Below are 25,709 nucleotides of genomic sequence, written 5' to 3'. Positions count from 1 at the left end.
CACACCTTTTCAGAATTGGTCTCACTGAAATCCTGTTGGTCATTTTTTTTAATGTTACATTTCTGTTTACTAAAGTAATAACATTCCTCAGAATGATATGCACTTTAGAAGAGATGGTTACAGGTGGCTGTTTATCCAAATGCTTATAAAATCATTTTGGGATAAAATTCTTCATTTATTTTTCACCCTATGACATGTTCCATCTTTACACTAAGTGTGGGCTTATGTTTGGTTTGTCCAATAAATGCAAACTTATTTCTTCATAAAAGAGAAAGAAATTGTCTTGTATTTTCTGTGTTGTAAAAAAAATTGCGCCCTGAGTCCCAGCCTCTCCTGTGATGCTGTTAAATCCTTTGTGACTCCCACTCATTCAGGAGAGTCTGGACCGTCACACACTGGGTCAGTAAAAGCTTGGCCTACAGCAACGTCATCATAAGGCTCACCATCTCTCTGGGGAAAGATAAGAGAAACTGAAAACTAGTTACTCTAGAACTCATGATAAAAACTTAACTTGGGGACTTCAGGATAGAGGATTATTATTTCATTGAAAAGTAAAGGGCATACAATGAAATCATACTTCAACAAATGCTTGCAAAGAAAAAAAACTAAAGGATGAATTTGTGGATAAAACAAAACTCCAATCATTAAAAGTGCATAATTTTAATGCTAGTTCAGCATTTTGATATCTTAAGGTAGAAGGCTTTTGATGTTGGTACTGTTCAGAGCTCTTGACATTTTTCTTCCTTTGCAACTGAAATGTTTTCATTTACACCAGACAGTAAGCTGAGTAGCTTAACGAGCAGAATTGTGAAGATGTAATTATTGTAAAATGAACTTTTAATAAAAAAAGAATGTTAACAAACCACTTACTTCTGGTGTAGACACAAGTAAATATGGTCACTATGGGTAGTAGTGGCAGCAAAATCCAGCGAGTGAAACTCCAGATAAAAGCAGTTGAGGCTGCAGTAAGAGCAAACAATTGCACATATTTTTACAATGTTCAAGATTAACATACCACTTTCAGTAGCTGTTTCACTATTTTCATAAACTAAGCATCTTCAATAATAGAAAAGAGGCCATAAATTGCCACAGTTGCTTTATGGAGGCATCTTGTTTTGGAAGACCTTCAAAGTTTAGGTCTGACACAAGGCTTGCTCTTAGAAACAACCTAATAGCTTGTTTCTGTTTTCAATTAACTGTATTTCAAAAATCTACTAGGAGGGTACTATTAATTCGAAAGCAAAATAATAAGCCAAATTCAAGGTTGCAAACATTCTGGATATATGTGGTCTAACTAAGATTCAATTGATTTACCATAATAACCATGCTTGCATTTGGAGGAAAAAGGGGGAAGCTTAAAAACCTCAGAGCACCTTCCTATATGTGAAGAAGGGGATGGATGCATTCCTACTGGTAGAACTGGTGTAACTCAGTCAGGTTTGTAGGTCACCGTGCTCACATAGACCTTTTCAACACAAATTTTGATCTTTTCGTTTGCCCAGGCGATTATATTAGCAGTGTAACTGATGACTGGCAAGGTATATTTGTTGAAGGCCCTGACTTTGTTCTTAACATTTAACTGGCTTTTCTGAGGCTGGGTTCCTCGCTGTAAGTTCTTGGTCTTCAGATGTCTGGCTCAGATCTCCTCAGTGTCTGTCTCGGGTCCAGGGGGGAAGGTCTGTGGCCCGTCAGACTCCCTATTGCATATTTTCATGGAGAAACCTTATATACACCACACTTACACCCACAGGTGTTTACATTCAGGTGTAGTATATAACATGTTCTATACTGCCATGCAGATCCCAATAAATATATCTTGCATTTGTTAGTACTGTGTACTTTTCAGTAACATTGCTGCTGTTATATATGTTTCTGCAGGTGTAGAAGCAGTCTTCTTGGGTGTTATCTTGTATTCTTGTAACCCTTCTTTCTCTCTATTCTTGTCTCTTTCTCTTCTTTTTTTCTTTTTGCCCCGCCTCTCTACCTTTCTTGCTCCTTTTTTCCCCTTTCGTTTCCATCTCTGTGTCCATTGCAATTGAAATAATCCCAAAGCAGTGTCTAATAAAGTTTTATTATAGATACACAACTGGTCAAAAGTTTTAGAACGCCTTTCTCATTTGATGTTCTTTCTTAATGTTTATGACTATTTCCATTGTACGTAGATTCTTCCTGAAGCCATTAAAACTGTGAATGGCCACATATGCAATTATGTAGCAAACCAAACATTTGAAATAAACTTTAAAAATGTTTTTATATTTTAGATTCCTTAAAGTAGCGAATCTTTGCTGTGATGACTGAAATATTAACCTTTGGCCATCTCTCAATGAACCTCTGGGAAGTTCTTTCAAGACTCTTTGGAAAACCATTTTAGGTGACCACCTCAGGAAGCTCATGCAGAGAACACCAAGAGAGCAAAGCAGTAGTCAGAGCAAAGGGTGGCTATATTGAAGAATCTAAAATATAAAAATTTTTATAGTTATTTTACATCTTTACTACATCATTTCATGTGTGTTCATTCACAGTTTTGATGTCTTTGGTGAGAATCTACAATGTAAATAGTTATGAAAATAAACAGACCCATTAAGTGAGAAAATGTATCTAAAACTTTCGAGTGATAGTGTATGTCAAGTGGAGCATTTTAGCGTTAACCGTAATGCTCCGCTTGTGAAAGTAAATCTTTTGAGCTTCTTTTTGGCCCCCAGACAACAATTCTCAGACATAATATTCTCTTAGAAAGGCTGGAATATGCTGTAGGGATCAGTGGAAGAGCACTAGGCTGGTTTAAATCTTATTTGTCTGACAAATTCCAGTTTGTTCATGTAAATGAAAAATCAGACCCCTTCTCTTTCCCAATGGTTATAATCAGTCTGACAGAGAGAGGTACCCCCAATCCTTGTTGTTTTTAATATAACAATTGCCACCAGTGGGCTCTAAATGGACAAACTTTATCAGGTTATTATTTTACTTAGTACCCCATTCTAAAATGGCCAAACTCTAACACTCAGTAGTTTATTCTAAACTCCCCAACAACCCTGCACCATTCCTAACCCTTTGTGAAGTGCCTTGAGACAACATGTGTTGTGAATTGGTGCTATATAAATAAAACTGAATTGAATTGAATTCTGAGTGCTAGTCCAGGTACAGAGGTTTGCAGGTCTAGTCTTGCAGTCTTGATATATACAGTACAAACCAAAGGTTTGGACACACCTTCTCATTCAAAGAGTTTTCTTTATTTTCATGACTATGAATATTGTAGTTTCACACTGAAGGCATCAAAACTATGAATTAACACGTGGAATTATATACTGAACAAAAAAGTGTGAAACAACTGAAAACATGTCTTATATTCTAGGTTCTTCAAAGTAGCCACCTTTTGCTTTGATTACTGCTCCGCACACTCTTGGCATTCTGTTGATGAGCTTCAAGAGGTAGTCACCTGAAATGGTTTTCCAACAGTCTTGAAGGAGTTCCCAGAGATGCTTAGCACTTGTTAGCCCTTTGGCATTCACTCTGCGGTCCAGCTCACCCCAAACCATCTCGATTGGGTTCAGGTCCGGTGACTGTGGAGGCCAGGTCATCTGGGGCAGCACCCCATCACTCTCTCAGCCTGGAGGTGTGTTTGGGGTCATTGTCCTGTTGAAAAATAAATGATAGTCCAACTAAACGCAAACCGAATGGAATAGCATGCCGCTGCAAGATGCTGTGGTAGCCATGCTGGTTCAGTATGCCTTCAATTTTGAATAACTCCCCAACAGTGTCACCAGCAAAGCACCCCCACACCATCACACATCTATGCTTCACGGTGGGAACCAGGCATGTAGAGTCCATTCGTTCACCTCTTCTGCACCGCACAAAGACACGGTGGTTGGAACCAAAGATCTCAAACTTGGACTCATCAAACCAAAGCACAGATTTCCACTGGTTTAATGTCCATTCCTTGTGTTCTTTAGCCCAAACAAGTCTCTTCTGCTTGTTGCCTGTCCTCAGCAGTGGTTTCCTAGCAGCTATTTTACCATGAAGGCCTGATTCACACAGTCTCCTCTTAACAGTTGTTCTAGAGATGTGTCTGCTGCTAGAACTCTGTGTGGCATTGACCTGTTCTCTAATCTGAGCTGCTGTTAACCTGCGATTTCTGAGGCTGGTGACTCGGATGAACTTATCGTCTGCAGCAGAGGTGACTCTTGGTCTTCCTTTCCTGGGGCGGTCCTCATGTGAGCCAGTTTCTTTGTAGCGCTAGATGGTTTTTGCAACTGCACTTGGGGACACTTTCAAAGTTTTCCCAATTGTTCAGACAGACTGACCTTCATTTCTTAAAGTAATGATGGCCACTCGTTTTTCTTTACTTAGCTGCTTTTTTCTTACCATTCTAACAGTCTATTCAGTAGGAGTATCAGCTGTGTACTGTATCCACCTCCTGCACAACACAACTTATGGTCCCAACTCCTTTTATAAGGCTTGAAATCCCACTTATTAAACCTGACAGGGCACACCTGGGAAGTGAAAACCATTTCAGGTGACTACCTCTTGAAGCTCATCAACAGAATGCCAAGAGTGTGCAGAGCAGTAATCAAAGCAAAAGGTGGCTACTTTGAAGAACCTGGAATATAAGACATTTTCAGTTGTTTCACACTTTTTTGTTCAGTATATAATTCCACATGAGTTAATTCATAATTTTGATGCCTTCAGTGTGAAGCTACAATATTCATAGTCATGAAAATAAAGACAACTCTTTGAATGAGAAGGTGTGTCCAAACTTTTGGTCTGTACTGTATATATAGCACAATTTAAGGTCTACATTTAAAAAATTGTTTTCAAAAACTCAGAAGTTTACATACAAAACTTTAAGATACCTGTGAAAGTCATTATACAGCACACAGATTACAGCCTACCATCTGGAAGCCATCTTTGACATTGACATTGTCATTGCCAACAGCAGTTAAAAAACATGCAACAATCATACAAAAGATATGCTCTCACTGGCTGTTAACCATCTGCTTTCACTTACAGCTATAAAAATAGCCTTCGGCCAGCTTGATGATGGTGTCATTTTTGCTCAATAGACCACACCAGTAAACTCCTTCTCGATGGCTCGGCTCCAACACCTCCACAGTGAAGGAGTGTGTGTCCTGGGTCACCCTCACTTTGCCTCCATCAGCTAATTGGGAGCTGTGGCTGAAAATGAGGCCCGTACAGCACTCTGCAGAGCTCTGCCGGCACCACACCCTGAGCAGGCTCTGGTGCTTTGGTTCATAGGGACATTTGAGCCTCTGCCAAAACACTGCATCATTCTCACCTGCACAAAAATGTTTAAATATACAGGAAGAAAACCACTTAACAATTCTGTAAAATAAAAAGCACTCCATAAAATTTTTATTGATTTAGATTTGAAGAAACTGGTCTGGACAGCAAAATAATTATTAGAAATGTTATAAATAAAGAGGTTTTACACACTTCTTAAGCACTTTCAGCCAGAAATGTAGCACAGTAAAGATGCACAAAGCTCTAAAATTAAATTAGCATAAACTTCTCTCTTTGACATTGAAATCAGTATTATTTGTACTTGGACACTTACCTATTGCCAAAAGAAACACCAGGATTATAAAATGCATATTCCAAGCACTAACCTGTTACACCTAGATCGAATTAAACAGTAAGGCAATGCTTAACGGAAGAGGTGCTTTTAAAAGGGTGACCAAACTTCAGGAAATATTTAACCACACAGAGGCTTCTGTCAGTACACATGCTGATTGGATGATTTCTACAACGGCAGTTTGAATCTTAGTAGGTTTTGTATTTTACAAAACCTACGATAAACCTAAGATCTTTTTAATTTGTGCCATTTTAGGGGCACTACTGCATGTTTCAGACCTTCATTAGCTATAGTAATGCATTTCTTTTTTTCTTTTGCTCATTTAAAGCCATTCTTACTCTTATTCTGGTGTTGGTATTGGTCCACATAGGCTCCAGGTCCATCAACCCCTCCACCAGTTCTACCCTCTCTTTGCACCCATTATTTGCCATTTATACATTTACAAAAACCATTTGGATCTGTATACATAAGCTATTGCTTATGAGTTTATTTCTCCATGTAGTTGAAGTATTTTCATGAATTATTAAGATACATACACATCCAATTAATAATGTTAATTTATTAAATTTAATTGTATATACATTTCTGAGAACTTTTTATTACACCCATATTTATGTGTACTCCTTTAGTTCATATCCCGTTTGGGTCAGGCCCCTAAGCAATATGACAGATTAGGACCACTGATCAAACCAACTTTAAAGGACCTCCTGATGATAGTTTTATTATGGATCAAACACCCACATTTCCTTACAGCAGACTATGAACAGAAGACAGAAACTTTAATCTGTATGTTGCATAATGGGTACGAAATGTCCTAGGGTAGAGGTCAAACCTCTAGCATGTTTAACTGCCATTGGTACTGATAGGGTACTGGTACAAATTGGGCTACTGTTGGTCAGCAAAGAAGAAGTGGAAGAAGAGGAGGAAGACATGACTGTAGACAGAGAGAGACGAGGAAAGACAAGAGTCTAGGACTGAGAGTTGGGACTTTGAATGTTGGGAATATAACAGGAAAAGCTAAAGAGTTGGTCGACATGATGCAGAGGTGGAAAGTGGACATATTGTGTGTTCAGGAAACCAGGTGGAAAGATAACAAGAGTAGAAGCTTTGGAGCAGGGTTCAAGCTGTTCTACCAATGTGTGGGTGGGAAGAGAAAATGTGTCCTTCAAGATAACTTGAAGAAGTTTGTCAAGAATGTTCTGGAGGTGAAAAGTATGTCAGAAAGAGTCTGAAGCTAGAAATCGAAGTTGTGATGTTCAATATTTTTAGTAGTTATGCAAGGCAGAGACAGAGATTGGAAGGTTGTTCAGCAGGTTAGGGTGATTAAGGATCAAGATGGAAAAGTACTGACAGGTGCAAGAACTGTGAGTGGACGAAGGAAGAAGTACTTTGAAGAGTTGATGAATGAAAAAAATTGAAGGAGAACAAAGCGCAGAAGAAGCGACTATTGTGGATCAGAAAGTAGCAAAGATCAGTAAGGACAAAGAAATGAAGGCACTGAAAAAGAAGAAGAGTGGAAAGGAAATTGGTCCTGATGATACCTGTGGAGGAATAGAAGTGTCCTAGGGAATACGAATTAAGACATGATTTACATGATACATTCCGCGGGAGAAGGTACATGTAAAGGAACGAGAGGATGAAGCAGCCTCTACTCAGTGGCTGTTTGTTGGTAATTCGTACTCATTTCAGACCTTTATTTTGAAAAGCTTGTCAAAGTCAGTACCGACGGTTTTCATTGGCTGTTCCTTCAACGAATGACTGAAGTTGTTGTTTGCAAGCGTTTCCTTTACCACGTGAGTTTGTATAGCTACATCTACTTGAAAGTTAGCTGCCGGCAGCATGGTGAGTTAAAACACATTAATGCCGCTATGAAAATGTAGCAGTTTGAGGTGAAATGGTGGCTGCTTTGGGAATATGTCAGCCCTCTTATTGCTGAGTCTAGAGCCTACAGGTTCTCGTCGTATTAAAGACAGAAGCAGACTAAAGAGCTAATATTATCTACAGGTCTCCACAAACAATACGAGGGTCCGGGGCCGCGCAGTTTTAAATTCAATTCAATTCAAAAATACTTTATTAATCCCAAAGGGAAATTAAATGTTGTTATAGCTCATATTATGAAGGTTTCCTCAAAGAGCCGTTGTAGATGCTGATGGCTGTGGGCAGGAAGGATCTCCTGTAGCGCTCCGTCTTACAGCAGATCTGAAGAAGCCTCTGACTGAAGACACTGTTGTTGTAGGACAGTCTCATGAAGAGGATGCTCAGGGTTCTCCATAATGTTCTTCATTTTATGAAGAATCCGTCTTTCCACAATGATCTCCAGAGGTTCCAGAGGAGTCCCTAGAACAGAGCCAGCCTTTTTTATCAGCTTGTTGAGCTTTTTTAAGTCCCTGGCTCTGATGCTGCTTCCCCAGCAGATGATGGCAGAAGAGATCACACTCTCCACAACATACTTATAGAAGATATGCAGCATCTTGCTGCAAACACCAAAGGACCTAAGCTTCCTCAAGAAGTACAGTCTGCTCTGTCCCTTCTTGTAGATGGCTTCACAGTTGTATCTCCACTCCAGTCTGTTGTCCAGGTGAACACCGAGGTATTTATACTCCACCTCCACTTCTTCTCCCATGATAGAAATATTTTTTGACTTATTCCTGTTTCTCTTAAAATCTACAATCATCTCCTTTGTTTTAGTCATGTTCAAGATGAGATGATTGTTTCCACACCATGCCACAAAGCGGTTCACCACCTTCCTGTACTCAGCTTCTTGTCCATCTCTGATCCACCCCACGACTGCAGAATTTTCCGAGTATTTCTGCAGATGACAGGAGTCTGTCTTGTACTGGAAGTCTGAGGTGTACAGAGTGAAAAGGAATGGTGAGAGTACAGTCCCCTGTGGTGCTCCTGTGCTGCTGACTACCTGGTTAGACACCCAACCCTTCAGTCTCACAAACTGTGGTCTGTTTGTCAGATAGTCTTTGATCCAGGAGATTGTTGAGGCCTCCACCTGAGTCTTCTGGAGTTTCTGACAAAGCAAATCAGGTTAGATTGTATTAAATGCACTGGAGAAATCAAAGAACATGATCCTCACAGTGCTACTGGCTTTGTCCAGATGACAGTGGGTTTGTTGAAGCAGGTGTATGATGGCATCTTCAACTCCAACTCCACAGCGATAAGCAAACTGAAGGGGGTCCTCATGGTTTACTGTTTGCTTACTCAGGTGGGCCAACAGGAGTCTCTCTAGGACCTTCATGATGTGAGATGTCAGGGCAACAGGTCTATAGTCATTGAGGACTGATGGGTGAGTTTTCTTTGGTTCCGGAATAAGACAGGAGGTCTTCCACAACACCGGAACCTTCTTCTGGGTCAGGCTAAGGTTGAAGAGGTGCTGCAGAATCCCACAGAGCTGCTCTGTAAAGGCCTTCAGGACTCTAGGGCTGACACGATCTGGACCTGCAGCCTTATTCCTATTCAGTCTCTCCAGTTGTCTCTTCACCTGACTTCTTGAGACACACAGGTGGAAGGGGGAAGCAAAGGAAGCATCAGCATCTTCTGATATGGTTGAAGGCAAACATGTACTGGTCCTTCTCAAAATATTAGCATATTGTGATAAAGTTCATTATTTTCCATAATGTCATGATGAAAATTTAACATTCATATATTTTAGATTCATTGCACACTAACTGAAATATTTCAGGTCTTTTATTGTCTTAATACGGATGATTTTGGCAGACAGCTCATGAAAACCCAAAATTCCTATCTCACAAAATTAGCATATTTCATCTGACCAATAAAAGAAAAGTGTTTTTAATACAAAAAACGTCAACCTTCAAATAATCATGTACAGTTATGCACTCAATACTTGGTCGGGAATCCTTTTGCAGAAATGACTGCTTCAATGCGGCGTGGCATGGAGGCAATCAGCCTGTGGCACTGCTGAGGTCTTATGGAGGCCCAGGATGCTTCGATAGCGGCCTTTAGCTCATCCAGAGTGTTGGGTCTTGAGTCTCTCAACGTTCTCTTCACAATATCCCACAGATTCTCTATGGGGTTCAGGTCAGGAGAGTTGGCAGGCCAATTGAGCACAGTGATACCATGGTCAGTAAACCATTTACCAGTGGTTTTGGCACTGTGAGCAGGTGCCAGGTCGTGCTGAAAAATGAAATCTTCATCTCCATAAAGCTTTTCAGCAGATGGAAGCATGAAGTGCTCCAAAATCTCCTGATAGCTAGCTGCATTGACCCTGCCCTTGATAAAACACAGGGGACCAACACCAGCAGCTGACACGGCACCCCAGACCATCACTGACTGTGGGTACTTGACACTGGACTTCTGGCATTTTGGCATTTCCTTCTCCCCAGTCTTCCTCCAGACTCTGGCACCTTGATTTCCGAATGACATGCAGAATTTGCTTTCATCCGAAAAAAGTACTTTGGACCACTGAGCAACGGTCCAGTGCTGCTTCTCTGTAGCCCAGGTCTGGGGAATGCGGCACCTGTAGCCCATTTCCTGCACACGCCTGTGCACGGTGGCTCTGGATGTTTCTACTCCAGACTCAGTCCACTGCTTCCGCAGGTCCCCCAAGGTCTGGAATCGGCCCTTCTCCACAATCTTCCTCAGGGTCCGGTCACCTCTTCTCGTTGTGCACCGTTTTCTGCCACACTTTTTCCTTCCCACAGACTTCCCACTGAGGTGCCTTGATACAGCACTCTGGGAACAGCCTATTTGTACAGAAATTTCTTTCTGTGTCTTACCTTCTTGCTTGAGGGTGTCAATAGTGGCCTTCTGGACAGCAGTCAGGTCGGCAGTCTTACCCATGATTGGGGTTTTGAGTGATGAACCAGGCTGGGAGTTTTAAAGGCCTCAGGAATCTTTTGCAGGTGTTTAGAGTTAACTCGTTGATTCAGATGATTAGGTTCATAGCTCGTTTAGAGACCCTTTTAATGATATGCTAATTTTGTGAGATAGGAATTTTGGGTTTTCATGAGCTGTATGCCAAAATCATCCGTATTAAAACAATAAAAGACCTGAAATATTTCAGTTAGTGTGCAATGAATCTAAAATATATGAATGTTAAATTTTCATCATTACATTATGGAAAATAATGAACTTTATCACAATATGCTAATATTTTGAGAAGGACCTGTAGAAGCAGAAGGGTCTAGGGCTGAGGTGGAAGATAAAAAATGTGAGGTGTTACTGGATAGCTGTGGGTCCTGTAGGTCAAAGGAAGATGGAATGTCTGTTTGGCTGTGAGCAGGAGAGGAGGATGCGAAGCTTGTTTCTGAACTGAACCTATTGAAGAATGTGTTCAGTTCATTGGCTCTGTCCAGACCTCCATCGGTCTGATCATCCTTCTGCTTGAAGCCTGTGATCTTCTTCATCCCTGTCCACACATCTCTGATATTGTTTTGCTGGAGCTTGCTCTCCAGCTTCTTCTTGTGCACCTCCTTGCTGTCTCTTATCTTGACTTTAAGTTGCTTCTGTATAATCCTCAATAATTCTCTGTCTCCCTCTCCGAAAGCTCTTTTTTTCTTGTTAAGCAGGTCCTTCAGGTCACTGGTGATCCAAGGTTTGTTATTGGGGAAGCATCTCACGGTTCTGGTGGGGATGATGTTATCCACACAGAAGTTTATATAGTCGGTTGCACACTCAGTCAAGGCATTGATGTCCTCACCATGTGGGTGGCACAGTGCGTCCCAGTCTGTAGCCTCAAAGCAACCTTGCAGAGCTTCTTCAGCTTCCTGTGACCATTTTCTCACAGTCCTCTTTATTACAGGTTGCCTCTGAATAAGGGGCTTATATTTCAAGCAGAGAAAAACAAGATTGTGATCTGATTTGCCTAGAGGAGGTCTTGCTGTAGAGATGTATGAGTCCTTGACATTTGCATAAAACAAATCCAATGTTTTGTTTTCTCTGGTAGAGCAGCTGACAAACTGTTGAAACGTTGGAAGTGTAGCAGAGAGTGAAGCATGGTTAAAATCACCAGAAATTGCCACAAAAGCATTGGGGTTTTGTGTCTGTAGCTTAGCAACAACTGAGCTCATTGCATCACATGCAGTGTCGGCAACAGCGGAAGGTGGAACGTAAACTGTTGCCAAAATAACACTGGTGAACTCTCTGGGTAAATAATATGGACGAAATCTTACTGCCAACAGTTCAATATCTGGACTGCAGAGATGACACTTCCCAGTAACATGTCCTGGATTACACCATCTGTTGTTCACAAGTACTGCCAGTCCACCTCCTTTACATTTGCCGCTCCTCTTTAAATCTCTGTCTGCTCATATGGTTAAAAAGCCCGGCAGAGAAACGCTAGAGTCGGGGATATGATCCTGCCGCCATGTCTCAGTAAAACACATGATACTGCATGCCCGGTACTCTGGCTGGGTCCTTTGTAGGGCTTGGAGTTCATCCAACTTGTTTCCCAACAATCTCACATTGCCCATCAAAATAGACGGAAGAGATGGTTTGAACTTCCTCCTTCTCTCTCTTCTCTTAGCTCCTGCTCTGCATCCACAGCGTCTCCTTTTCAACTCATCAGGGATTTGGGGTTGTAGCTGAAGTATTATTTGAGCTTTTGAGATATTAATCAGCTGCTCCCGGTTGTAAGAAACAACCCCGTTGCCATGGCAATGCATCATAACAAATGTCCAAAAATAGAAAGTATTAAGAAAAATCCTCCAAGCTGCACAGCATCTGACACTGGAGTGGACAGTCATCCAAAAAAAATCAACTGTATCCACCACAAGAGGAATAGTTCCCAAAAAAGAATAAATCAGAATCAAAAGTAACAGCTACTCCAACCTGCTGCCACCTTGAGCGGCGCAATTCTAGAATTCTAAAGCGGCTTGAACTCAACGTTTAAAAAGTTCGCCATGTTGAACAACATATTTTAAGACACTACAGTACTCTACCAGAACCTATTGCATCAAACCGGCTACGTTAAAACACAGGATGCCGGGGATGCTGGTGTTTTCGTCCTTTCTTTGCCTAACTTCTACTGGATTTCATCTCATGTGTTTTGCGATCTAATCTTACAGGTCAGGGGTCTGAATGTTTTCCTCTTTTCACCACAGCCTCTGGCACCGTTCCCTGTTGCTGCTTTTCCCTGCAGACTCAGATCTGCTTCAGTGTCTCCTCATCTAACCCATCGTTTTCTGTTCTGTCCACCTGTAAACAAGGCACAGTCTCCTGCTGGAAAACTGCTCATATGTTTAGTAACTAGTAGTCACCAACTTGTGAGCCTTGATAGTAAACTACACACAGTATAAGAAATGAAAATGGAATTAGATATCTTACAGAACTTATCTATACCATAGTATTGACTTCAAAAGTTTACTTAATCTGCAGGGTTCTTGTGCAGTCTACAAATGTATGGAATTTCATTTATATATTATCCAGACTGCAAAGAAATCCTAATAATTTCCAGACTATTCTGGGTCCTATTGTTTAAATGCTGTATTCATCTATCAATTTATTAATTCTTCCATTTATTCTACCCGTTTTTTCATCCATCTTCCAATTTGACATCTTTCACCACTTGTATCCTGGATTTCATGTCCATAGGTGAGGTTGAGAATGAAGATGGTATGATTGAGAGGTTTGTTTTTTGGCACAAGCAACGCCCGAAATACCCAAGCTGATGCAGCAGCAGTGATGAATAAAAACAATGTAGTTTTTTGGATTGGTTTAATGAAAGAATCTCTGTTTTTCTGTGTCTAAATTTGCTGTGTGATGATGTCGTAGCTTCGTCGAGAGGTGAGGCTGAGGCGGGAGTACCTGTACAGGAAGGCACAGGAGGACAGGCTGCGAACAATAGAGGAGAAGAAACTGAAACTGAAGGATGCACTCGACAGTGAGACAGCACAACAACTTGATTGCCTTTTACTGCTTTATTTTGCATGAGTGGTTAGCACTAGAGGTTGCCCAAACACAAATCCTCCAGTAACACACACTTGTTTCTTGTTGAACGCAGAAAACTCTCCCCTTCCACCTGAGGTCCGCAAAGAAGCCCTGGGGCTGCAGAAACTGATGGAGTACGATGACGAAGGGGCAGAAGGCAAGTGTTGGTTTAACCTGGTTGTGAGCCATGTACTACATGTGTCCTCCTCTGTTCCTTTAACCATCAGTTATTTTGCATTCAGGTGTCAGCTCTCACATGGATGATGAGTATAAATGGGCCGGAGTGGAAGATCCGAAAGTGATGGTCACCACTTCCAGAGACCCGAGCTCAAGACTCAAAATGTTTGCCAAGGTCTGGTCTTTGTTATATGGGTTAAGGGCGCTGAGATGAGAACAGCAGAGATTAAGTAGAGCACATATAAACAAACTGTGTGATGGTTTTCAGATCATTTTCAGCCCTTTGTCTACCCGTGTCTGCTATGTAACCTAAGCCACATGCAGGTCTGCATGCTGAATCCCATAATGCAGTTCTAAGGTGAAGGCCTTGTACTTGCACATCTGTAAAAATGATTAACAACATACTTTTAAAATGATCCTTATGTCAGAGTAAGGTTAATCAGAGTTTCCCCAAAGGCCATGTAATTAACTAAAATACATCCCTGGAGTCATCACACTTGGGAGATGACTGGCCATCCACCAGGAGTAGTGATTCTATTGACTTGCCAGTGGTTATAAATGTTTGGTCATTTATATAATGATTTTACACAATTTCTTTAAATCGTTTTCACATTTTATCACATGACAACCACAAGCCTGGTGTTTTTAATTGGGGCTTGTGTCATAGACCAACACATTGTAGTGCATAATCATGAAGTGAAAGAAAAATCATTTTACAAATAGAAATCTGAAAAGTGTGGTGTGTGTTTGTGTTCAGCCTTCCTCAGTCAAGACTTTGTAGAACCATCTTTCACTGCAGCTATAGCTGCCTGTCTTTGGGGGGTTGGTTCTACCAGTAAAGCACATCTGGAATAAGACTGAAATCTAGCTCAAGCTCAGTCACATTGTGTCAGTGAACATCATTTCTCAGATATTACCACTAATTGTCAATTGTCTTTATGTCTGAACATTGACTGGGCCATTCTACCGCATACATGTCTTATGATCCTTGGCTGTAGGTTTAGTCGTTTTATCCACTAGAGCAGGGTTGTCCAGAGTCAGTCCTCGAGGACATGTCAGTGTCCTGCATGTTTTAGATGTTTCCCTGCTTTAACACCCCTGATTCAAATGATTGCAGTTCAGCAAAAGCCTGTTAATCAGCCATAGATAGACATCAGGTGTGCTGAAGCAGGGAAGCATCTAAAACATGCAGAACACCAGCCCTCAAGGGCTAACTTTGGACACCCCTGCACTAGAGGGTGAACTTTAATGCCTGCCTCAAGTCTTTTCCAGCCTGCAATATGCTTTCTTTTAGTATTAGCCTGTATTTAACTCTGACCAACTTCCCTGTCCCTGCTGAAGAAAAGCATCCCCACAGCATGATCTTCCCACCATTGTGTATTACCATGGGGATGGTGTGTTCAGGGTGATGTGCAGTGTTAGTTTTCAGCCACACATAATGTTTTGCAGGTATGCTAAAACGTTTTTATTTTGCTCTCATCTAAGCAGAACACCTTCCTTCACATATATGCTGCATCCCCTACATGGCTTGTGGCAAACTGCAAACAGGACTTGTTCTGGCTTTCTTTAAACAGTTCTCATCTTGACACTGTTCCACAAAGGCTAGATTTGTGGCATGCATTACTAATGGTTGTCAACAGATTCTTCTATCTGAGCTGTAGATTTGTGCAGCTCCTCCTCATGATTCTGAGACATTCACAGAACAGCTGGAGTTTTACTGAGATTGTATCATTTAGCTGGCTTCCTAGGCCTACTGGTTAATTTTAGAAACGGTTATCAGAGTAAATGGGGATGAACACAGAGCCACGTCATATGATTTTCTTAGTAACAAATTTCAAATTGACATCATTTTTCTGTCTACTATTTATTTGTGTTGGTCTATCACATAAAATGTGTTTGCAATTTGACAAAATGTGAAAGGTATGAACAATTTTTCAAGGCAGTTTAATTACCTAGCAGATGCATGGAAATATTTTCTTCTTCAAAAATAATTATTTTCAATGAACATTTTTAGGTGAATGCTTTTGGAATCCAATGTATGTTGTAATGGAAGGCTTAGCAGGATAAATGGGGAAAACAGAAGACTAATTGACCTCAGTACAGTTGTAACTTTCTACATAAGGACCAGTGTAAAATGTGCTCTCATATTTTTTAAGGAGGTAAAGCTGATGTTTCCTGGGGCCCAGCGAATGAACAGAGGAAACCATGAGGTGGCTGCGCTGGTGCGAGCCTGTAAAGCCAACAACGTATCAGACCTCGTCATTGTCCATGAAACAAGAGGACAGCCAGGTATACAGGCTGACATCAGTGTTTAGTTTGTGAGGTTTTAACCAGGGAAACCTTTAAGTGATTATTATATTGATGTTTGTTTAAGTGAAGAGTTGCCCAAGTCTAAGATTATTATACAGCTTACATCAGAAAAAGGCTGTCATTGATAATCTGTCTTTGACATTTATGACGTAGTCGGTTTGCTCCAAATACATTTCATACTCTGTATCATTGAATCCCCAACCGCCCCTTGGCATTTTTCACATTTTGGTTGCATCACAACCTGGAAGTGAAATTAAGAGTTTGCGCTCTTTTTGCACATTTCATTTACAGAACATGTCTACAAATTTGAACGTTTTATTTCTTTATTGTGAAGCAAACAACTAGCAGGAAAAAATAACAGAACACTTCAGCGTGCATAACTGTTCGTCCCCCCAAAAAATCAGTACTTTAACGAGCCACCTTTTGCAGCAATTCCAGCGGCAAGTCAATTTGCCCAAGTCTCTATGAGCTTGCCACATCTTGCCATAGGGATGTTTGCCCATTCCTCAAGGCTAAACTGCTACAGCTCCTTCATGTGGGATGGTTTTCACTTGTAAACAGTGATGCTCAAGTCTAACCACAGATTATCAATTGGATTGAGGTCTGGACTTTGACTAGACCATTTAAGTGTTTCCCTTTAAACCACTCGCGTGTTGTTTAGCAGTATGCTTCAGGTCATTATCCTGCTGGAAGGTGAACCTCCGTCCCAGTCTCCAATCACAGGCAGGCTGACACAGGTTTTGCTCAAGAATATGCCTGTATTTAGCACCATAAATCTTTCCCTTGACTCAGACCAGTTTTACAGGCCCTGCTGCTGAAAAATAAAACAAAACAAAAAGCCATGATTTGGTAGAAAATTGTTGTCATAAAATCTAAACCCAAATAAAGTGATTAAACAGTTTATAATTAGGCTATCGTGGTGGAGCAGTGGTTGTCTCATGGTGAGTTGGTTTTTAGATATGAAGTCATGGATAGCAGAGCATTTTCTCGAGTGTGTTGATTTGTCATGTCAAATATGATTTGGACTGTTTCATCAGTTCTAAGTTTTACATTATATTACAGTCTACTTTACTAATAACTAATACAATGTTTATTAACATGGATGTTACACTGGACTTTATGAAAAGTGCTCTGCAAATAAAACTGAAACAGCGAGTACTGTGTGTAGGGTACAGGTTTAGGACTGGTGTGCCAGCACCCTGTTAATAAACAAACAACAAAAGGTTTACATGATCTGCTGTTGGTGCAGACCTGGACCAGGACAATTGGGACAAATACTTACTAAAATGTTTTTAGGTGTTTAGAGAAGGATTGGAAACTCCAGAAATTCCTCAGCACGTCACTGTCCCAACTTGGTTTGGAATATAATACAGGCGGGGATTTCTGGAATGGAAGTTTACAAAAAACCACACTAAGTCCATGAGGCAAAACATTTGCATTAAAGCAATGGTTCCAAACTTTCAGCCACCTGGGCCAAAGTACTCCTGCCACAGGCCAAAAAATGTTGCATTTCTTTTAGAAATGCAAAAACTATTTTATGGTGTAAATTTTTTTTAAACATCTGCCCAACAATAAACTTAAGTGCACAATGTTTAATTGAAGCAACCCAAAGTGATCTATTCATTTCCCTATTAAAATTAAAGCTTACAATGTCCTAGCTTTTTACAGGTCAATTCTTCTGTATTGCCTTGGTCTACAAATTTGTCTTCTGTTCTCAACAAGAAGGACAGGATATGGGTTGCTCTTTCTATGTAAATGCTTGCTGTATTTAGTAAAGTTCAAAGAAGGGGTGCACCAAGGTCTGCTTTTGAGCAAAGGTCACCGGATGTTTATGGTCCAGTTTACTATGAAACTACAAGCAGGAAAGACTCTAAATCAGTGAGTTTCACCCTGCCCATGCTGCTCGGCCAGGTTCATACCTTTCTTGAATTGAGGTTGTGGGCTGCTAATAGCCCCTAGGCCACAATTTGGGCAACCTGACACTAAACTAAAATTACAATTCAGTCTTTTTTCGTATTTCCTAAACTGACTTGTAATCTCATGATTGCAGATAATTTTTCAGACTAGATGTTTTCAGGATATTGAATAATCATTTTTTGCTTAACTGTGTGTCTTCATAAAAGGAATGGCATCCAGTAAAGAAAGACTTGTTACATGATTGACATCTGATGCTGGATGTTCCTGTATCTTTACAGATGGCTTGGTTGTTTGCCACCTACCATTTGGACCCACAGCTTATTTCACACTCTACAACGTGGTAATGAGGCACGATGTTCCCAACATAGGCACTATGTCGGAGGCCTACCCCCACCTCATTTTTCACAACTTCACCTCACGCCTTGGCAAAAGGGTGAGGGCTGAGCATGGGCTGCCTAAGCTTTGGGGATATTGTCTTGCATCCCTTGTTTGTGCATAAAACTAATTAATTGTGCTTGTGCAGGTGTCAAATATCCTGAAGTATCTGTTCCCAGTGCCCAAAGAGGACAGCAGGCGTGTAATCACGTTCGCTAACCAGGAGGACTTTATCTCGTTCAGGTCAGTGTGAGGGAAAAACCTATGTTGAGTAAAATTAGGTCAATAGGTAAACATACTAAGCTGTTTCTGTTTCAATGTAGGCACCACACGTATAAGAAAACTGACCACAAGAACATAGAGCTGACAGAAGTAGGACCCAGATTTGAAATGAAATGTAAGTATTAAGGATAGTAAGGATAGATCTGATGGTGAAACAGTTTGTCAGCTTGGAAGCAATGTTTTCCTTTCTTTAAAACTCCAAACAATTTCCTGAGGTCTTGAGAACATATCATATGTTTTGCTAAAGTGCCATGGGGCTCCAAAAACATGGTTTTATTGTAAAACTAGAGCTAGGTCTTCTCTCAGATATATGCCTTGCAGAAGTATTCACATTCCCTGAACCTTTTCACATTTTTTCACATTTCAACCACAATATTCCATGTAGCTTTATTTGTATTTTATGTGACAGACCAACACAAAGTAGTTCCTCATTGTGACGTGGAGAGAAAATGATACATGGTTTAATTTTTTTTTTTTTTTACAAATCTAAAAAGTGTGGCATGCATTTCTTTTTATTCGGCCCATTTTAATACACTGCAACCAGTTGCCTTCAGAGAATACCTAGTTGCTAAACAGAGAACATTAGTGAACAAACAGCATCATGAAGACCAAGGAACACAGCATACAGGTCAGGGAGAAGGTTGTGGAGAAGTTTAAAGCGGGGAGAGGTTGTACAGCTTTTAACTCAGATCATTGTTCAGTCGATCATCTGACACCAGAAGGAGTATAGCACATCGGCAGACCTATCAAGACATGGCTGTCCACCTAAACTGAGGCCACTGCAAGAAGGGCATTTATCTAGGTAGCAGCTAAGAAGCCAATAGTAGGTTTGAAGAAGTTTCCAAGATCGACTGCTCAGGTGGATATGTTGGCAAGAGAGCTAATAGTCTTTCTGTCCTGTACAGTAATTTGCAAGAAGAAAGCTATCACTTTCAGAAGAATTACCTAAAGATGTGGAAAAAGTTCAGTTGGATGAGACTGAAACTTACATGAAAATGCTGTGTATGGAGGACAACTAACACTTTGCATCACCCTTAACACACTGTCCCCACTGTGAGCCATTTCTGGTGACAGCATGATCCTGTGGGAGAATGTCTTTCTTCAGCAAGGTCAGGGACGTTCTGGCAGAGTTCAGGGAGAGATGGATGGAGCAAAATTCCAGGCAATCCTGGAAGAAAACTTGTTAGGTGCTCCACTTAAGATGGGGGTGGAGGTTTATCTTCCAGCAGGACAACAATCCTAAACATGCAGGGAAACCTGTGACTGGAATAATTTTGATCAAAGAACATTCATGTGTGAGAATGATCCAGTCAAAGCACAGACCAAGGCTTAAAAATGTTCACAGATGCTCTCCATGACTTAGCTAATTTGCATTGAAGATTGGGCAGAACCAATCTTCAATCTTTCCATTTCAAGATGAGCGAAGGTGGTGGAGACATACCCCCAAGCTGGTAAAAAAAAAAGAAGTCACAGCAAAAGGTGGCTCTGCAAAGTGTTGAACAAGGAGGCTGAATACAAAAACATGAAATGGTTAAAGGGTTGTGAAAACTTTTGCAAAGCACTCTGTAACCTTCAAAAAGTCTGAGGTTCACTGCCTCTCTGTTTCTTTGCTTTATCAGGGGTTTTAGAGGTTAGAATGGCTTCTTGTGTGGGCAGCACTTCCCTAATATTTACAAGCTAGTTTTCGTAGAACCAGAACTTTAGCATTAATGCACTGTTGTTGTCTTGGTTAATGAAACATTTCAATCTCCAGATCAGATACAATGAAAAAGAACTCATTATAATTTAACCAGAATGAAGGTCACCAGAATAAATTATTTTGTTCTTAAGGGAGCAACATACAGTGCAACCTTAGAGATTTTTTCTGTTGTTGCACAACTAAATATTTCAAACCAATTTCAATATTGGATAAAGATAACCTGCGGAATCCAAAAAGTGGATGATGATGGTGATGATGATAATGACCCTGTTCCAATACTTGCACTTCCACCCTTGTGTCCCTGAATTGTGCGTTCCTGTTGATGGGTTCGAGTGCGTAGTGTGTCCCAATTCTCCAGAGTGGTCCTTAGCCCCGCCCCCTTTGTGCCCTTAATCCGGACTTCGGATGGAATCATGAATTTTGTTCTCTACCAACATCCTGCAGGAAAATATCAGGCCATCAGTACAGTCGCTGAAGCCCAATCACAGCTGGACAAAGCACAGCAGCAAAGCTGCCACTCAAAACATAAGTTTTGAAGTAGCCTAGCCAAAGTCTGGACTTAATCAAATACTGTAGTATGACCTTAAAACATGATGATCAAACTCAAAACACTTTTGCTAAAACAGAACTTGGCTGAATGAAAACATTTCTGCAAAGGACAGTGGGTCAAAATCTCTTTGTGGTGATGTTAAAGACTTATTGCCAGTTATCACCAACTCTTAATATTAGTTGCTGCTGCTAAGGGTGGCACAACTAGTTAATAATAAGTTGTTGTTTTTTTTACCTAGGGCCAGGTAAGTTTGGATAGGTTTGTTTTCCTTGAATAAAATCATCTATGGAAAACTGATTTTTGTATTTTGTCTTGTTATCTTTATAAGGTGTTAATACCTTTACAAGGCATTGTCCATAAATTTGCAGAGTTATGATAATTTAAAAGCTTTTGTAGCGATTGTGTATTATGTCTGGATATTGTTTTAGTGTGTGTTAAAACCATTATAAGATAAGCAAGCTAAAGCACCATAAACTGTAATTGATCCCAAGCTGTAGCTGCATTCTTAGTGTAGCCTGACCTGGAAGTACCTATCTAGTGGAAAAATGTCATATTGTATTCAAGTACAATGTTTCTCCTATGAAAAACTGTGTTTAGGTAGGAATTGTTGTGCTTTTATTCTGTAAAGCATTCTCATGAGTTTATCCCCTGTTTAGTGTACATGATCAAACTGGGTACCCTGGAGAACGAGAGTACAGCAGATGTCGAGTGGCGTCATCACCCCTACACACACACAGCTAAGAAAAGGAAGTTCCTCAGTGTGCAGTAGGGCATGACGAATAAACCGGCTGCACTATTGTCACAAATGATAATTTCTGCTCTGCAGTTCCATTGTGGTGTTTAATGAATGATGATTCAGGCTTTGTTAGAGCCACCTAATAGAGATAAAGAGTTATACAAGTCAGTTATAGAAAACTTTGTATAATATACAGTAATGCTCAGTTAAATAGAGCATCTCCTTCAGGCATCCCATTTGGTTTGATCCTTTGAATGCATTGTTATTCTTTTTTTAATAAAATATGTAACATTTGGGTTGTCTTCTGTTTTATTTGACCAGTGATGGAAAATTACCATGCTTCTTCTTCATTACTGCCTGTTCGTTTTATATTAGGTGTAATGGCATATCCCTACCTTGATTTCTTGCGCTCTGAAATGAGTGGCGTCAGTAATCCACTTTCATGACAGCGCCCACCTCTCACATACCAAGCCTGCATCTGTCCAATGAAAACACGCGACCACATGAACCAGCCAATGGGAGCAGAGCATTATGGTGCTTTTTCTGCTTTCCCTGAACTTCTTGACAGATTCGACTTCAGATTGAGAGCATTCAAGATGGCTGCTACAGGTAAGAGTTTAACTTTTATGCGCTAGGTGTTTTAAAACACCGCGGGGTAGGAAGTTCTTAATGTTTCAAGAGGGATAATATACCGGCAGCTTTTTTGTGCCGACTTAAGTTCGTCTGTTGTAAAAATCGCAGTTTGGAGGAGAACACCGCAGAAGTAAGCAGCAGACTGACGCGGTGGTAACCCCCCTCCCCCCCCCCCCCCCACAGGTTGGCTAACATTAGCTGTCTAGGACTAGCATCAAAGCGTTTCACGCTAAAGTCAGCTAGTCATTGAGGTGGAAGATAATCTCACTCAACAGAACCTTTGGCCTGTTAGCTTGCAGGTCAGACTCGGAGGACTCGACCAATGCTTTAACTTTGTTTCGCAAACATAATTGTGCCAATATTTAAGGCTTTTCTCTTTAATATAAAAGCACTTTAAAGGTTATTGGATGTTTAGCTGAAGTAGGATCTGACGTCCCCGAGAGAAACATGGCCTCCCTAAACTAAATGTCAGTGGTGCATGGCAGAAAGATCCCATGCTAAGTGAACGGGCTAACGTCAACTAGCATTAGCTTCATGAGTAGAAGTTAGTTTGCATCTTTCCAGGACGAGCTTTATTTTAACGCCGATTTGAAGCTCGTTCTGAAGGCTGTATCACTGTTGTTTTTGGGTGAGCCTCTTGGACTTAGTCCGACTCTCAACTGTATGTAGACACATTAATACACACGTTTAAGCTATAGTTTTAACCCGTTTGCCACTTAGACACAATTCAACGTCTGAAACCAAATTTGTTCTAAAATGCGATATCAAGGACTGTTTAGGACTCTAGAACAAGTTAATATCCCACTCCAGCATGATGGATTTACTGTACAAACATGTTATTGCTTTTATGTAAATTATTCAAATCTTTAAAGTTCCTGTTGAACGTGTGCTCTTATTGGACAAATGATCATTGTTATGCAAATTGTGCTTTTTTTGTGGCCATATTTCGTATCAACCAGTTTTGGTATGCTTTAAGCTGCCAATAGAGTTTTCTTTTTCAGTAATATGAATAACAACAAAATGTCTTTATTCTATGGATACATTTACAGTTGTACTGGCTTTACAATATGTTTATAGTAAAACAGAAGGATTTCTTAGACAGCCCAAAGTTACAAAACTGTGTCTCTGCAAAATGAACTGCAGCTGATAATGATAATACCTGAGAGAAACATGATCAGATTGACTGTTATGCGCTAAAGTGTTAAATCCTTCATTCATTATTATGGCCAATAGGAGAATTTCTTATAAGATTGATCAGTAATTCTCTGTATAAGGAGTAATTCTGCACAATAACAAAAACAAATATGTACTTGCAGAGTTGTTGCTAAAACATTGTATCAATTACTGTTACCTCAAATTTTCCTGACTGAATTTTACTCTTCTTTCTTTACAATTACACAAAGTTTGCACCATGCTGTCAGCGTTAACATCTCATCCACCTCAAACCTCCATCCAGTGTGGGCATTAGGAGCAATCCGAGTCCATCCAACTGGCCAAATATTATTACTGTGCAGGGTGTGAATTCCTTACACTTGAAAAACTTTATCCATATAATTATTTGAGTTTTCTTCTGCGATATAAACACTAATATTGATGGTGGTTAATATTTAATATACTGTGCAGCTGTAATTAGGACAAAATACTGTAGAATTGCATGACATAAAAAAAATCTTGTGATTTTGATGTAATTACTAAATGTTGTGATGAAAATGGCACTTATGATAAATGCACATTTTGCTCACGCTTGTTTCTCATCTTTGCCTCCACCAGTCTTTTTGATCTTTCCATTTTGGTTGCTATGATCTATGTCACTTGTTGACATTTACTGCATGGAGACCAATAGACCTAATGTGACATTGGCATGTAAAGGATGAATTCTTGACAAGATATCATACAGTCATTATTGCATTGCAAACAGTCCTTTGAAATATTACTATTTTGCAGACAGATATTGAGATGACGATTAATTTACATTTTCTGCGGCCTTAAAAAGTGTGCGTACTTTCACCTGTAGAGAAAATAAACATCTAACTCCTCATTGTCCCAGCCTGAATGAACAGCCAATATGCTTTCATTGAAGTTTCCTTTCTCGAAGGTCCAGCTGTTGTACTTCCTCGTACTTCATTTTTAAACACCTCTGTGATACTGAAATTGTCTAGATTCCCGCCCTAACCACTTCAACACCAGAGAATGCTGCCTTCAGGGTGGCCTGGTAGCTCTCATGTGCAGTTTGTAGTTTCTCTCCAACTGATCACAAGTCAAAGTTGTTCGTTCAGGTATAAAATCACCAATTTCTTGGTAGGTAAACTGAAGAATAAGGCAGTTTGGCATTGGCCTCATCATTCTGAGAGTCTCAGGGTAAAGCTTGATTTTTTTTTTTACACTAGATAAGGCCATGTTGCTCATTAAAAGGCTTTTTATTTACTTGAAAAAGAGGTTAAAAAGATTTTGGCTTAAATCTTTGCTCTCATAATTATTTACTTTCAAAATGTTCCATAAGGTTTTAGTTTCTTGAAGCTAAAACACTGTCATTTGTGAGACTTGTAGATGTTCAGTACACAGGCTGAGCTGACTGTAATTTGTCAGCTACTTTTAATGAAGTACCAAAATGGCTAAGGGAATGTTAAACCACATGTTGTGTACCTTAATAATGTGCTGAAAATTCAGCAGCCCCCGAATAGCAGAAGACTGCATATATTTAGCTAAGAAACTTCCCATTCATTGTTTGTGACTCTTGTCCTGCATGAGTTTTTACTGAATGGGTATTTAAAACGGTTTAAAGTAGAAGTTATATGTTATTCTTTCTTCCTTGCACTGTTGATAAATAATGCCTTATGTTTCTGCACACCGTAAGTGCCTATCCATTGGTAGAAGAATAAAAAAGCAAACGTGGAAGCTGCTGTTGGCTTCTTTTTTTTTTTAGTCATGTCTTCATGACAGATATTTTAGTGTGGTACCATAGTTCAGTGGAACAAGGGGAAATATTGTTTAGTCAGATTATCTACATCCACCACTGTTACCAAAACAATGCATCTGCTGGTGTATCCTCTAATACTAGGCCTCACAGCTATTGTGATAATGATAATTTCCAATTAAGGATTTAAAACAAAATAATAATAATTAATACAGAATAATAATAATAATAATATGGGTAAATATAGGTTATTGGCCATATCCACCATATTATTAGATCTCGTTATCGGCCCTAATTTTTATATCTATCCCTATTTTTAAGTTAGGTTACTTGTTTTTAAAAAATCATGTACCTCTTAGATTCCTGATGATCTTAAAGTGTCTCAAATTGAACTTACTGAAACTTCTTTCAAGCAGTGCCTGCAGGCTACTAACCAGCTAGTACCCCCTTGTTTTACTATGAAGAGCTGAATGGAAGAAATGTGTAATACAGTGCAATAAATGGATCAACCAGAACATTTTGATAACTTCCTAATCAGCAGGTTTTGGGTCTAGTCATCAAAAAAACACATTTTAATAATCTTTTGGAATAATCTATTGGTTATATTAGTAGCAGACATTTCTCTTT

At 40.0% G+C, this 25,709-nt stretch overlaps 3 protein-coding genes across 3 annotated transcripts in view; 2 read left to right on the top strand and 1 right to left on the bottom strand.

Annotated features, from left to right (window-relative positions):
- Nucleotides 1-30: 30 nt before the first annotated feature.
- On the bottom strand, nt 31-5,686 carry si:ch211-102c2.4 (uncharacterized protein LOC568178 homolog). The gene is made up of 4 exons (XM_047381459.1): nt 5,573-5,686; nt 5,006-5,293; nt 871-960; nt 31-450 (listed from the first exon to the last, which is right to left on the bottom strand). Exons 1-4 carry the CDS (start codon nt 5,607-5,609, stop codon nt 440-442), a joined length of 426 nt encoding a protein of 141 aa, XP_047237415.1. The 5' UTR covers nt 5,610-5,686; the 3' UTR covers nt 31-439.
- A 1,643-nt stretch (nt 5,687-7,329) lies between these two features.
- imp4 (IMP U3 small nucleolar ribonucleoprotein 4) lies at nt 7,330-21,830 on the top strand. Its single transcript, XM_047380355.1, has 9 exons — nt 7,330-7,383; nt 13,334-13,442; nt 13,563-13,646; nt 13,732-13,841; nt 15,823-15,955; nt 18,172-18,326; nt 18,417-18,511; nt 18,592-18,665; nt 21,456-21,830. The coding sequence occupies exons 1-9, from the start codon at nt 7,345-7,347 to the stop codon at nt 21,566-21,568; spliced, it is 912 nt and encodes a 303-aa protein (XP_047236311.1). The 5' UTR covers nt 7,330-7,344; the 3' UTR covers nt 21,569-21,830.
- A 169-nt stretch (nt 21,831-21,999) lies between these two features.
- Nucleotides 22,000-25,709, top strand: part of araf (A-Raf proto-oncogene, serine/threonine kinase) — a 32,529-nt gene continuing 28,819 nt past the window's right edge. Inside the window, exon 1 of the mRNA XM_047382072.1 lies at nt 22,000-22,144. The gene's annotated coding sequence lies outside the window, so the exon portion shown is untranslated. The remainder of the gene's footprint in view (nt 22,145-25,709) is intronic.

The sequence above is a fragment of the Girardinichthys multiradiatus genome, chromosome 12 (assembly GCF_021462225.1).
Source record: "Girardinichthys multiradiatus isolate DD_20200921_A chromosome 12, DD_fGirMul_XY1, whole genome shotgun sequence".
In the NCBI taxonomy this organism is placed as follows: domain Eukaryota; kingdom Metazoa; phylum Chordata; class Actinopteri; order Cyprinodontiformes; family Goodeidae; genus Girardinichthys; species Girardinichthys multiradiatus.
The sequence above is the reverse complement of the archived record's forward strand: the minus strand, read 5'-3'. Positions and strand labels throughout refer to the sequence as shown.

Coding starts and splice junctions, on each gene's coding strand:
- si:ch211-102c2.4 (XM_047381459.1), bottom strand. CDS start 5,609: ATGCATTTTATAATCCTGGTGTTTCTTTTGGCAATAG. Junction 5,294..5,572: donor GGTGTTTCTTTTGGCAATAG/GTAAGTGTCCAA, acceptor ATTTTTGTGCAG/GTGAGAATGATGCAGTGTTT. Junction 961..5,005: donor CGAAGGCTATTTTTATAGCT/GTAAGTGAAAGC, acceptor CTCTTACTGCAG/CCTCAACTGCTTTTATCTGG.
- imp4 (XM_047380355.1), top strand. CDS start 7,345: ATGACTGAAGTTGTTGTTTGCAAGCGTTTCCTTTACCAC. Junction 18,327..18,416: donor CCTCACGCCTTGGCAAAAGG/GTGAGGGCTGAG, acceptor GTGCTTGTGCAG/GTGTCAAATATCCTGAAGTA. Junction 18,666..21,455: donor ACCCAGATTTGAAATGAAAT/GTAAGTATTAAG, acceptor TCCCCTGTTTAG/TGTACATGATCAAACTGGGT.